At 42.2% G+C, this 13,983-nt stretch overlaps 1 protein-coding gene across 1 annotated transcript in view; it reads right to left on the bottom strand.

Moving 5' to 3' along the window:
• Positions 1–539: 539 nt before the first annotated feature.
• Positions 540–13,983, bottom strand: part of LOC114068387 (polycomb group RING finger protein 3-like) — a gene marked incomplete at its 3' end in the record, with an annotated part of 23,632 nt that continues 10,188 nt past the window's right edge. The window contains exons 3-6 of the mRNA XM_027904412.1: positions 12,743–12,798; positions 11,618–11,728; positions 10,767–10,855; positions 540–677 (exon numbers count right to left, since the gene is read on the bottom strand). Of these exons, the coding sequence (XP_027760213.1) occupies positions 540–677; positions 10,767–10,855; positions 11,618–11,728; positions 12,743–12,798 (394 nt within the window). The remainder of the gene's footprint in view (positions 678–10,766; positions 10,856–11,617; positions 11,729–12,742; positions 12,799–13,983) is intronic.

Genomic DNA, 13,983 nt, shown 5'->3' with positions numbered 1-13,983 from the left:
TTTTGAATGGGATTATTTTTGAGTATAGGAGTATTGTTTGGTTGTTTTACTTGTTTTCTTTTGTTGTTCTGCCAATACACATATATCTTTTAATAAAGGGCTGTTATTTTTTCCTTTTTCCACATTTTTCTCAATTGGAGCCTTTTAATTTTGGATTTCCAATTGCTTAGAGGGAGTAGTTTGGGTGTTCCTCATAACTCATCCTCAGCAAAACACTTGTATCTCATTTAAACTGAGACATCATGGAACAACACACTGAGCTACACTGTCAATAAAGCCAAGAGCCAGTAAGAGCTCTATTTTCATTGTAGCTGAGGGAGAGAAAAAAAGGGATGATGAAAAACTTCCTTAAAGATGAGGAGGGAAATTTGGAGAAAAATCTATTTTTTGCATTCAGCTCCTCAAATAGCCATTTTCAGTTCCTTTATATTGAGAAATAGTGTATGTTTCATTTTTTTAGTCTGTTTGAAAGACACTGTTTTGAAAATAATCTATAAGATTTTCATTTGAAAAATAATTTTTAAACATTAAAACATTACCTCATTAAAAGAAGAAAGGTTAAGTTTTTTAGCAATTAACTTCTTTAGATGTAAGACTGTTGCTTGTGCTGAGCAGCGGATCCATTTTCTTTTCAATCCACGTAATTTACTGCTATTGCATTCCAAGCAGAGGCTTACCTTCAGGAAAAAGCAAACAGGGCTAGTTGACAGAATTTTCTGCAGTTCCCATTATGCATTTCACATGCAGCATTTATTAATCTAAAAGGTGAAAATATAGAATACCAGTATTTTTAAAAGTGAAATGCATGCAGTGCCATTAAAAAAAAAGGCTGTCTAGTATTTTGTCAGCTTAATATTAAGCACCATTCAACCTAAAAGGGATCTGGACAAAAGTTCAATGCAGAACTTTAAGGCTGCGTTGTTCCAGAGCTTCATTCTAACTGAAGAGGGCTAACTGTCGGAGGCTCGGGCGACGAGGATAGAGACCGGTTGATCCCTCCAAATACGCGGGCGGGGCGGAGGACGACTCCAGGCGCTGCCGCGGGACCGAGGGGACCCTCGCTCCGGGTCTCTCCGCATCTGTGGGCGAATCGCCTGCTACAAGCGAAGCCGCCGTGAGCGAAGACAGAGCGACGGAGCCCTCGCTGCCTCTCCGAACGCGACCGTCGCTTCTGCGGTAAGCGAAGGAACTGCCCCTGCCCTTGCCAGCGCTGCCGCCGCTTTTATTCGGAAAGGGGGGTGGTGGCAGACGCTCCGGGGGAAGTCGCCGCTTCTGCAGCGAGTGGCGAAACGGCTACTTCGGTTACCGAGGGCGGCTGGATAGCCCCCACGCTCCCCCCGACACCTTCGGTTTTCCCCCATGCCGAAGGGAAGCTAGGTTCCGGGCCCCCGCAGCCGGCGTGGGCGGAGCCACCAACCGGGTCGGGTGGATCTCTGTCTCGGAAAGGGAAGTGGCAGGAGGCGTGGTCCAGCCCTGGACCGTCCCCGCCCCTGCCCTCGGGCCAGCCCCCAAGCCGACCCTGCAACCCGTGGCACTGCCCTGGCTCATAATCGTTGCCATAGCAACAGAGTACAGAGGGAGTCGAAAACGAAGAAAGATATTTTTTGTAACAGCGAAAAAGGCAGTTCCCAGAGGGAGCCCGGCGGGAATGGACACGGTGCGGGAGGCCAGGTACGGCCCCTCCTCCCCTCTCCCGTTGAACTAACTAACACGGAAAGTGGGGGGGAGAGAAGAACTATCTGTTGACCTCTATGTGTTCTGGGTCTGTTCCAGGCCTGCAGCCTGTGAATATTCCTGCCCTCTGTGCCCTGATTCAGCTCGGGGGGCTGTAGCAGAACCAAAAGGGGGGGCCACCGTTTTGTTCTCAGTGTGAACTAATGATGTATCAGAAGTTGACTATGGGAGAAAGCTTTTTCCAGTAGACAGACCTGAAAGCTGTGCCACCAGAACTCAGGCTAAGAGTCATATGGAAACAACTTTGTGCAGAAGTGAACGAGTAACAGAACATGCCTTAACAACTCCAAGCGAGACACACCAACACAAGAGGCCTTATCATTTGACACACCAAGACAAAAGTTCTGGACTGTAATAAGAATCCCTGAGATGCTCAGGTCATGAGTAAGTAAACAAGAAAGACCAATAAGAAAAAGCTTCTGTCACACAAGAATTGTTGTAAGATCAGCCTGTGATAAACAAAAATTCTGATTTGTGTCGAAGGAACAAATGGGTTATTACAAACTCAGGAAAAAAGAAAACAAGCAGGTTGTAAAACTTAATTACACCCCCATAAAGACATAAAACAGACCAGGCCTCTCCAGCTTTCCCAAACCTAAAGTATGGCTGAATCGGGTCAGGTCAATGAGATGTTTGGCGCCTTTTGTCAGGAAATGCATGAATTTATAACCTAGTGTAAAGATAAGAAATTAGATTTAGCTGTGAAAGAAAACATATGTTGAATACCTGAAATAGCAATGTAAAATGTATATGGATGTCATGTAATGAATATGTATATGTCTAAACTAAATACCAGATCCTTACCCTGTATTGGTGTGACAGGCTCAGGAGAATCAGTTCTCCTCCTGCTCACCCAGCATGCTGTTTGCTTTTACCATATAATAAATTCCAGTTTGAAAACTGATTATATCCCAAGATTCTGTTTCTCACAAATTGGGGAATATTTAGAGACTGTTTCTCACAAGCCTGTGGCCTCCAAAGGTGGTGTATACAAGAATCAGACTCCATTAAAATAATACTGTCAAAACACCAGACAGTGCAATGACTATTGTATTTTTGTTTTCACTGTCTTCTGTCCTTTGTTGCTTTTAGGCTTATTTCACTGTTAGTTTAATTGCAGCAGAATTGGAAGCTCATATTGCTTTTACTACACTAATTACTTTAAAGTTTTCAATATTCATATTTGTACATGTTCTGTCCCAGTAGTTTGACAGCATTTTGTGAACACCGTTTGGAATATCTCTGTCTCTTAGACTACTCCAGCTTGTGAAAGAGATTCCACCCTGGATTGCTTTGGTGGGGAAATCCACATAGGATTTCATGTGATTGTGAGATCAAATTTATCTACCTTATGCCTCTAAAATGCTTTGTCATTCAGTGTCATCTAGGAGTGTGTGAAGCACAGAAGAAGAGTCCTGTGTTAGGATGGAAAGGGAGGTTAGAAGGTGACTGCAGTACTGCAATTGAAGGACTGGTTCTGTGGACCTTCCCATGGAACCATGAGACCTGGCTTGCATCTTGCCTGCAATCTTTAAGACATTGTAGATGGGATGATGTGTTTAGATCACTTAGATGATTTGCTTAGATTGTTTCCTAGCTTTATTGTAATATAGCTGTTTTGTTGGTGTTCATATACACATATAGGCACATATACATGAGTGCACCTAACCCAATGTGAGGATGCTTCGCCACGAAGGCAAGAGGTACTTGCACTACCACTCCAGGAGGTAAAGATGGTTGACTGCAGTCTGGGCCAGACTGTGGCAGGATGGTCTGTCCCCCAATAAGGCCTGTAATCTGTCTGGAGAGTGCAAGCTCTCTGTGATGAGCTACTGGCACTGCCAGGGTGCTGTTTGGTGTTGCATTCAGACACAGCCTGCTTCTGATAAGCTCCTAACTGGCCTATAGATCTGTGACTGGCAGTTAATCATTTTATGTTATAAAAGCTCGAGTTCCTGTCACACAGTCAAGATGCAGGAATTCCAAGATTTGGAGTTCCTGTGAGATTGTCATTGGACAGAGAGTCACACTTCATTGACTCACAAGGCACAAATAAACAGGGTTTGTCAAGAAACATTTATGATATGGGATCAGGCCTCGCCTATGGCCTTACTAAAGAATCCACATACATCCAAAGCGGAGAAACAACATGATCCGTATAATCACATAAGGGAAAATTAAATTGCAAAATTGTTAAATGTTTAGGCTCTACTTTGCAGGAACTGCGGAGATTCGTCATGTCATCTAGGCCCATGGGACTGAGCCTATGTTAAGTGATGGAACTGAACCCCTGCAAGCCAAATGGAAAAAACTGTTTCAAGTTCTGCTGACCATCTCCATCATGGTCAGAGTTGTGGGCAAAGGACCCTGGATCCGTTATCCAGAGGATGAAAGCCTCTGTTCCTGAGACAAGTGGAACAACAGAGACTGTTACTAAAAACCAGGGACTGTTAAAACTATGTTTAAACTGTTTTTTCTGTGTGTATTGTCTAATACCACTGGTAACTATGGATTGGGTTTAGAACCAAAATTTCCATTTGGCTTTAGTAAAAATGTATCCAATGTTCTTCATAAAAGTGAGTGCTAGATTTGCACTATGGATTTGGCTGAAATTTGGCAACAAGCTTTAATTCTACATTGGGGAATTCCTGAGGATGTCTCATCAGGTTTATAAGAGATAAACTTCTATAAACTTACTTAATGGTTACCAAATCTGAACCTGGATAAAGCAGATATTCAGGTTAGTTGTATATATTGTTAGATCTGCATAATGTATGATTAATGTTGTGAGTCATCTTTCTGGTATAATGTTAAGTATAGGTGGTAGAGATTGGACAAGATAAGAGTTTTGTCCATCTCTAAAATGGGGGACTGATGTCTCAGAGCTTTTTGGATTTTTTTTAGCTTTTTGTAGATTTTAGAAGTAGTTGTGTAGTAAATGTAGATTTTAATGTAGCTGTATAATATGCCACCCTTTAACACAGTAGTTTACACATTTACCCAACCCTATTGCCCCATTTCATATCTAACTTTCTAAATTCCTTAGCTTGTTTAGACTTCCCTCAAGGTAGTCCTTCTTTCTGTTTAAGAACATGTGCACCTTGGCTTGAACAACAAGATACATCATAGTCAAAGCATCCTTCAAAATCCAGAACTTTGAAGGAGCTTCAAGGACTGGACGTGCTGTGACGAAGAGGAAGATGAGGAAGAGGGGGTCCCCGAGACTCCTGCCTCAATTTCCAGAGAGATGTGCCAGGGGGAGGATCTGGGAGGTGGATAGATCTGGGGTTGGTTGGGATAATACCTTAAATTGTGGAACGCCCTGGACACGCTCGCACGTCTCTGTTTACCCCTGTGGTTGAAGGCCTTCTATTAAAACTACTCTATTATCTTATCTCTACTAAATTTGCCTGTTGAGTCTATTTTCTGGCTCCCTCATGATTCTTTCAGGCAACAATGCCCATCTGCCATGAGGCAGATGGGGCAAACCAAGTAGATGGGGGGGAATGGAAACAGGTCCCTAATCGGAGAGGTAAAAGAATCCCCTCCCAGCCCCCATCACCTCCCTGGGTGCCCTTAAAGAACAGATTTGAGGCCCTGGACCCAGAGAATCAGGTAGAGGACAGTCAGGAGGAAGATCTGTCTGGAGAGTCTCCTGGTTCCACCCTGCCTACCAGACGGATTAAAACCACAGCTATAAAGAAAAAGAGAAGGATAGTTGTAGTGGGTGATTCCCTTCTGAGGGGAACTGAGGGTCCTATATGTCGACCGGACCCATCCCACAGGGAGGTCTGCTGCCTTCCTGGGGCCCGGGTGAGGGATATTAGTAGGAGACTCCCTGAGCTAATTCGGCCCTTAGATTATTATCCACTGTTGGTAGTTCAAGCTGGCAGCCATGACATCAACGGAAGAAGTACCAGGGTGATTAAAAAGGATTTCATAGTGCTGGGTAGATTAGTTAATGGGACAGGAACACAGGTGGTGTTCGCCTCTATTCCTGCAGTAGCAGGGATGAATGAGGAGAGGAGTAGGAAAACCCATCTCATCATTAGGTGGCTCAAGGATTGGTGCCACTGGCAGAATTTTGGTTTTTTTGACCATGAGGCAAATTCCATGGTACCTAGTCTCCTCAAATCAGATGGGTTTCATCTATCTAGCAAGGGCAAAAGGATTATAGCCCGTAAGTTGGCAGGGCTGATCAGGAGGGCTTTAAACTAGGTTTGAAGGGGGAAGGAATTGAAACCGGGCTCTCCAGAGATGAGCCTAAGGGTGAAAAGCTCGGGGCAAGAGTGAAAACAGCAGCCCAGATGAAGTACATGTACACCAATGCACGCAGTATGGGTAACAAACAAGAGGAACTGGAAACCATTGGGCAGCAGGAAAACTATGATGTAGTCGCCATCACGGAAACATGGTGGGATGACTCGCATGACTGGAGTGCTGCCATGGATGGCTACAAGCTCTTCAGAAGGGACAGGAGAGTTAGGAGAGGTGGAGGGGTGGCTCTGTATGTCTTTATGTTGAAGAGTCTCTTGACTTTGTAGAACTTGAAGTCAGTAACAATAAGGTTGAGTGCCCGTGGATCAGAATCAGGGGGAAGACCAACAAGGTTGATATCCTGGTGGGAGTCTGTTACAGACCACCCAACCAGGATGATGAGAATGATGAATTATTCTACAAGCAGCTGGTGGATGTCTCAAAATCTCCAGCCCTTGTTCTTGTGGGTGACTTTAACCTGCCGGATGTCTGCTGGGAACTCCACACAGGGGAGAAGACGCAGTCTAGGAGATTCCTAGAGTGTATAGAGGATAATTTCCTACTCCAGCTGGTAAATGAGCCTACCAGAGATGGGGCTCCGCTAGACCTTCTGTTCACAAACAGAGAGGGGCTGGTGGGAGATGTGGTGGTTGGAGGCTGTCTGGGGCACAGTGACCATGAAATAATAGAGTTTTCAATACTCAAGGATGCAAGGAGGGCCATCAATAAAGCCTCTACGATGAACTTCGGGAGGCCAGATTTCAGCCTTTTCAGAAGAATAGTTCTGAGGGTACCCTGGGAAACTACCCTTTAAAACAAAGGGGTCCAGGAGGGATGGACATGCTTCAAGAAGGAAGTCTTGAATGCACAAGAGAAGGCTGTCCCAGTCTGCCAAAAGGCAAGCCGGTGGGGAAGACGACTGGTCTGGCTGAACAGGGGGATTTGAAGGAAATTAGGGTAAAAAAGAGAGCCTACCGATTATGGGAAAGAGGGCAGGCTACTCAGGAGGAGTTTAGGAGTATAGTTAGGTCTTGACAAAAGAAAATCAGAGAGATGAAGGCAAAATTTGAACTTGATCTTGCCACTTCTGTTAGTGATAATAAAAAGTCTTTCTATAGATACATCAGTAGCGAAAGGAGGGACAAGGAAAACCTCCATTCTTTATTGAATATGGCAGGAACATAGTTATCAAAGATGAGGACAAGGTTGAGGTATTTAACAACTTCTTTACCTCAGTCTTCAACAGTAAGACAGGTTGTCCTGAGGACAGCTGGCTTCTGGAGCTTGTAGACAGGGATAAGAAGCTGAATGACCTCCCTATAATCAAGGAGGAAACAGTTAGTGACCTGCTGAGCCACTTGGATCCTGACAAGTCTATGGGACCAGAAGGGATCCACTCAAGGGTGATGAGGGAGATGGTGGAAGAGCTTGCGAAGCCACTCTCCATCATTTAGCAACAGTCCTGGATCACTCAGGAGGTCCCAGATGATTGAAAGTTGACGAATGTCAAGCCAATCCACAAAAAGAGCCGGAAGGAGGACCCAGGAAACTACAGGCCTGTCAGCCTGACCTCAGTGCCTGGCAAGGTTATGGAGCAGATCATCCTAGGTGCAATCACACAGCAGCTACAGGATGGACAAGGGATCAGACCCAGCCAGAATGGGTTTAGGAAGGGCAAGTCCTGTCTGACCAACCTGATCTCCTTTTATGATCAGGTGACTCGCCTGGTGGATGAGGGGTAGGTTGTGGTTGTGGTCTATCTGGACTTCAGCAAAGCCTTTGACACCGTCTCCCATAGCATACTCCTGAAAAAGCTGGCAGCCCATGGCTTGGACAGGGGCACTTTGTGCTGGGTTAGGAACTGGTTGGATGGCTGAGCCTGGAGAGTGGTGGTGAACGATGCTGCATCCAGTTGGTGGACGGTCACTAGTGGTGTCCCCCAGGGATCAGTGTTGGGTCCAGTTCTGTTTAATATCTTTATTGATGATTTAGATGAGGACATTGAGTCCACCATTAGTAAATTTGCAGATGACACCAACATGGGGGGGAATGTCAATCAAGTGGAAGGCTGGAGGGCTCTGCAGAGGGACCTGGACAGACTGGAGAGTTGGGCTGATTCCAATAGGTTGATGTTCAACAAGGCCAAGTGCAGGGTCCTGCACTTTGGCCATAACAACCCCCTGCAGCGCTACAGGCTGGGCACAGAGTGGCTGGAGAGCAGCCAGGCAGAAAAGGACCTGGGAGTTTGGATTGACAGGAAGCTGAACATGAGCCAGCAGTGTGCCCAGGTGGCCAAGAAGACCAATGGCATCCTGGCCTGGATCAGGAACAGTGTAGCCAGCAGGACCAGGGAAGTGATCCTTTCCCTGTACTCAGTTCTGGTGAGGTCACACCTGGAGTATTGTGTTCAGTTCTGGGCCCCTCCGTTCAGGAAGGATATTGAGGTGCTGGAGAAGGTCCAGACAAGAGCAACGAGGCTGGTGAAGGGACTTGAGCACAAGTCCTATGAGGAGAGGCTGAGGGAGCTGGGGTTGTTTAGCCTGGAGAAGAGGAGGCTTGGGGGAGACCTCATCACTCTCTACAACTACCTGAAAGGAGGTTGTAGCCAGGTGGGGGTTGGTCTCTTCTCCCAGGCAACTATTGGTAAGAGAAGAGGGCATGGTCTCAAGCTCTGCTAGGGGATGTTTAGGTTAGATGTTAGGAAGAAATTCTTTACCGAGAGGGTAATCAGACATTGGAATGGACTGCCCAGGGAGGTGGTGGATTCTCATGAAGCACCACATCAGATACATGCTGTGCAGTGGACCCCATGTAGACTAACAACTCCAGGGATAATAAACATTGGATTACCTGGGGGAAAAATGATGGATTTGGGACCAAGGGGTCATTTGATCACCAAAACATCACATCCTATAAACCTATAAACTTTGCACAACTTACAAAGGAGACCCTTAAATGTACAGAAGGGGGTCTCTCAGGACCACTACTACAGGGAATATAGAAAAACAGTTCTGGCCCTTGGGTGAGCAAACTATGGAGGGCTGCAGTGCCACTTTTAATTAGACATGTAGCACATGGATACTATTCTAGGGACAATTCCTTATATTGACTAACTCCTACTAACTGGCATAATGACTCAGTCATGGTGTGTACCTCTCACCCATATGTCTTCTTGGCCATACCTGACCTTGGGATTAGTGTGACTAACAATACCTTTACATTACTGTAGGTAATCCTTATTATTTTAGTTGTATTACAAATCAGAATGTATCTACTCTCCATTTATCAGTAATAATTCCTATGAGCAGAAGAGCATAATTGTAGCTCCCAGTGAACCTAACCAGAAGCTGGGAGGATGATGCAGGATATAGTAAATTGGTGAAACTGTTAACCCAGTCAAGAAATTGAACAAAAAGGTTCATTGGATGGCTAATTGCTTTTATCATCTCTGCAATAATCATAGCAGCTACCGCAGCCATGGCTATTGCTGCATTGGTCCATTCAGTACAAACTGCCCATACAGTGACCAATGTGTTGGGTAATATGTCAACATCAATGGCGATGCTAACAAGTGTAGACCATCAAATATTAGCCAGGCTGGAAGCAGTAGAAGCAGCCTTAACATGGATCGGGGATAGACAAGATGCTATGAATAATAGGATGACCTTAAAATGCAATTGGGAGGAGCAGCATAAAGGATTATGTGTCACTCCATTAGTATGGAATGACAGCCATTGTGACTGGGCACAAGTTTGAAAACATTTGCAGGATGTCTTCACTACAAGCATCGATGGTGAAATTCAAGATTTGGCTAAAGCAATAAAATCACAGATGTCTCAAACTCGATCTTTAGCCAAAAAAAGTGTCTGCCAGGAGTTTGATAACTTTCAATGGTTAAATCCCAAACGCTGGGACTCAATTTAAGGATCTGAATATTTATAACAGTAGCAGGTTTTTTAATAATCTGTCTGTTTTTAATATTTCAAGTCCTCTGGAAGTGCATCGGACAAACCCAAAGACAAGAAGCCTGTGACTCTTCGCAGTGAACCCTGCGTGTCAAAACAAAAAAGGGAGAGATGTGGGAACAAGATGAGTAACTCTGCACCTGCATTTAGTTTATTGGAATCAAAAGGGAGGACCAACCTTGGCTAAGTGTTTTGACAGAGAGAATGTTGTGCTTCAAGTGGAAAACCACTTACATGGTCTGCATGATAGCATGTGCTTTTCTCTCATGGCTGAACACAGCCACCATATGATACGAGTGTGTGGGATTAAAACACTGGTTTAGGACAATCCTGGGAATTCTGGTTAACTAAAAGACAACACTGAGTGCTGTTTATGAAAGAATATGAATAAAAGGGGAACGCTGAAATTGGTCAGTGGAGAAATCCTGAAATCAACTTCTGTGTGGTATGCAGCCCCATTTCTTTCAACGCCCATAAGTCCTGATACAGCAGAGTTATATGGGAGTAGACTCTCACATAAAGAGTCCAAATTACTTGAAATCCAGTTGAGATGAAAGCCAACACAGAGTTTAGCCAATATTCAGGAAACTCAGAAATAATTATAAATATCAAACCTTAATGAAATTCTCAAAACCAAATTTGTCCACAGCTACTAAATAAAAAAGATGAAGCTCAAGTTTACACAAAAGCATGGGAGAACACTGTATCTTGTGTCTGTCAGAGGGAAAAAAATTATATAAGAAAAATAATAATATAAAGTGGAAATACAAAATAAAACTTAGAAATGCCCTATATCAGAAGTAAGCCCACCTGTTCATCACTTTGATGATAGTCATTATCTTCTTCCTGTTTTTCTTCAGAAGTATCTTTGTTTGAATTTTCGTCTGGTTTATTTTCACCTTTCAGAAGAAAGCAGAGCATTACAAGAATTTAATTATACTTATCAGATGACAGGTAATCTTGAAACAAAGTCAAGACTATAAGGCCAACTGTGGCTTTTTGTTTGGGTTTGGTTTTTTAAGTAATTAGGCTTGTCAGAGCATGATCAGCTTCTCTTCTAACCAGGAAAAAGAGTTAAAAAGCAGCTGTAGTCTTGGTAGCAGCAATGCAGACAGTAATCCAAAGTTTCACAGAAAATCAGTTCAAGAAACCTTGGTATGAATTTGTCAGGGCTTATTCACTATTCTGTAAAACTGATATGCTCTTCTGACAGTCACAAATTTGAGAATTCTTTTGCCCTTGGATAAATATGGACACAGACACATTTTAAGTATAACCAGCACAGCATTTATATCACAAAATTACACTTAACATCAACAGTTTCTGAAATTTATGCAATTCAGGGCTGTGGTAAAAAGTAGCCTTTTCTTATCATAGAGTTCCCACATAGATACTACTGAAGATCTTCACCAGGAACATATTACAGCCAGCTAAAAGAACACATTCTATAAACAAGTGTGATGTAAAACCATACTGGGCTTAGATGGTGAGTTCAAAGTGATGAGTTCTTGCATATAGTCCAATATATAAGCAGAAGCACAATGTCATGCCATAAGTGCTAATAAATATTAGCCAGACACCTACCTCTAACAGATCCTTTCAGCAGCTTAATGGCAGTCTGTGCCCCCACCCCAAGGCAGAATAAACATAAGACCATTTACCATTGCGATGTAAATCTAGATGTTGTTTTGCAGAGCATGTCTCCCCTTTGATGTCCCCTGGTACTTCCATACCCAATTTGTGATAGAATTCCCTCTGCTTTTTCATTTCCTCTGTTTAAAATTGTAAATATTAGTTAAACAGTAATGTTATAGCACAATATTTATCAAGGTATTCCAAAACCTTCCTCTGTTCTGTAAAATAAGCTTGTCAGGCAGGAAGTGGTATTAGCACTTTTTGCTACTTCTCTACTCTTGCTGCCATAATTATGTTACCCCAGATCTTAATCTTGAGAGACAGGATACTACCAAGTCATTTGCAGAGCTATTATTATACCATTCTGTTATTACATATAAAATAAATTTTAAATACCATAGCATACTTTGTGTTTTTCCCCTTGATATTTCTGTCAAAATATATTGAGTTTGAATTTTTTCCATATTTCTGATTTTTAATATCCTAGAAACAATTTAAAAATAATATCTTTACCTAAAATTGCTTATGTCTTATAATGTCCTCACTTGACAGATTAATTGGATTGAAATATTCTACTTAAATAAAAGTAGCAACACACTGTTGAAAAATAATACTGAACAATCGCTATAAAACATTTCTTTAGTTCTACAGATTCATTGTCAAAGTGGATTATAAGAACACAAATGCAAAGGTACCTGCCAGCAAAGGATTTAAGTACATCTTAGGAGAAGAAAAATTCACTGAAACTAAAAGTTAAACTAGATTAGTATTCTACCTCTGAGAACTCTGCAAAGCTGTCAAAAAAGACATGAATATATACACAGTTTATTAAAGAAGAATGTATGCAAATTATAGAATGCCAACATGAAAAGGTTGTAATGCTACCTAAGTTTATATAATGCTACTTTTCCCTGAAATAACACCAACATTTTCATTCCTGAAGTTTTTTTCAGTAACACTGCTAGTACAAGTCTAAAGTTTTTAAAAGGTCTGAATAATATAGAGGAAAAGTAGTGCTAGAACTGGAGCAAGGGAAGATGTTATTTTTCATCCTTCCATGAACATTTTTCTCATTTCCCCCTTTAATTAATATAAAGGGACTATGTATAAATCTAATATTCAGTAAAAATAGATCATAGCAGAAAACTTACCTTCTTGGAGGCCCGGCACAAGTTTGTAAACAATATCTTGCATTGTTCTATCATGACTAGCAGGAAAAAAAAAGGAAAAATTGAAGGTTTAAATTAGACATCTTAATTCAAAACATTTAAAGAGATTCAGTATTAAATTGACTCTACAAACCTCCAAAGTCTTGTAAGAAATATAAATATCTGTCTTGAATAACTGAAATATCAACCATGAGATAACAGTAACATGGAAAGAATGCAGATAAGGTTCAGTCTAAGATAACTGACAAAAGTTTAACAGAAATTCTAGGAAGGTTGGTCTTTATGGTGCAAAGGGTGGCATTCTGTGAGAGATGCCATAAACCTGGATGTGTATCAGTAACATAACTCTCAAAATTCTTTTATAATTTTGAGAAAAGCATTTTTTATTATCTGTTTCTAGACACTTTTCTGTTTCTAGAAACCAGACTGTTTCTTATCCCTTTTAATTAATCTCTCATGTTGCTAGGTTATTTAGTTAACCGTACTGGGCTTTTTCAAAAACATGAGGAAAAAAGCCTATAGAGGAAAAAAAGAAGAGAACAATGGAATGAAAATTTGCATTTGCTCTTCTAATCCAGCATTTTACCAAAGAGCAACATCATGTAGCTCAGAATCTCATCTATCTAAAAAGGGTGGAACTGTGGTGCCAAAACCTGAGATCATGAGTAATTTGAGATAAGGATAGTATTTGGGAGAGGAAATGGGCAAACCATGGATTGGACAATGTTAGAGAGTGGCATGACTGTGGATATTTTCTGTTGTAATTGTGGTGAAGGGACAAGAGGTGGATTGTATGTAAATTGTCCACTTTCATTCAGTGCTGTGATGATGTTATTTTGATTTTTCTGGGGGAAATTTTTCGTTGTTTGTTTTGCTGACGTGAGTGAGGATTGTGTGATGAATGTAGATCTTAATGATAATTCTTAAATATGTGATTCCCAGAGGTGAGGGGTAGAATGTATTTGGTTTGCTGGGCAAGGTTCTGGTAGTGAGGGGGCTACAGGGGTGTCTTCTCTAAGAAGCTGCTGGAAGCTTCCCCTATGTATGTCATGGTTTTGCTGGTTCTTAGAAACTAAGCAGGAATTTTTTCCTTCCCCCTGCCCACTGTGTGAAGGGAATGTTGAATTGGCAGATTGGCTGTGGCTTAGGCAGTTAAGTAACACAAAAGAAGTGGATGATAAGACCACATTCCTAGTTGATGACCCTCAGGATCTTGTCTTTTT

This window comes from Empidonax traillii, unplaced genomic scaffold (genome assembly GCF_003031625.1).
Source record: "Empidonax traillii isolate 1590-97213 ecotype Southwest subspecies unplaced genomic scaffold, ASM303162v1 scaffold1055:size196148, whole genome shotgun sequence".
In the NCBI taxonomy this organism is placed as follows: Eukaryota; Metazoa; Chordata; class Aves; order Passeriformes; family Tyrannidae; genus Empidonax; species Empidonax traillii.
The sequence above is the reverse complement of the archived record's forward strand: the minus strand, read 5'-3'. Positions and strand labels throughout refer to the sequence as shown.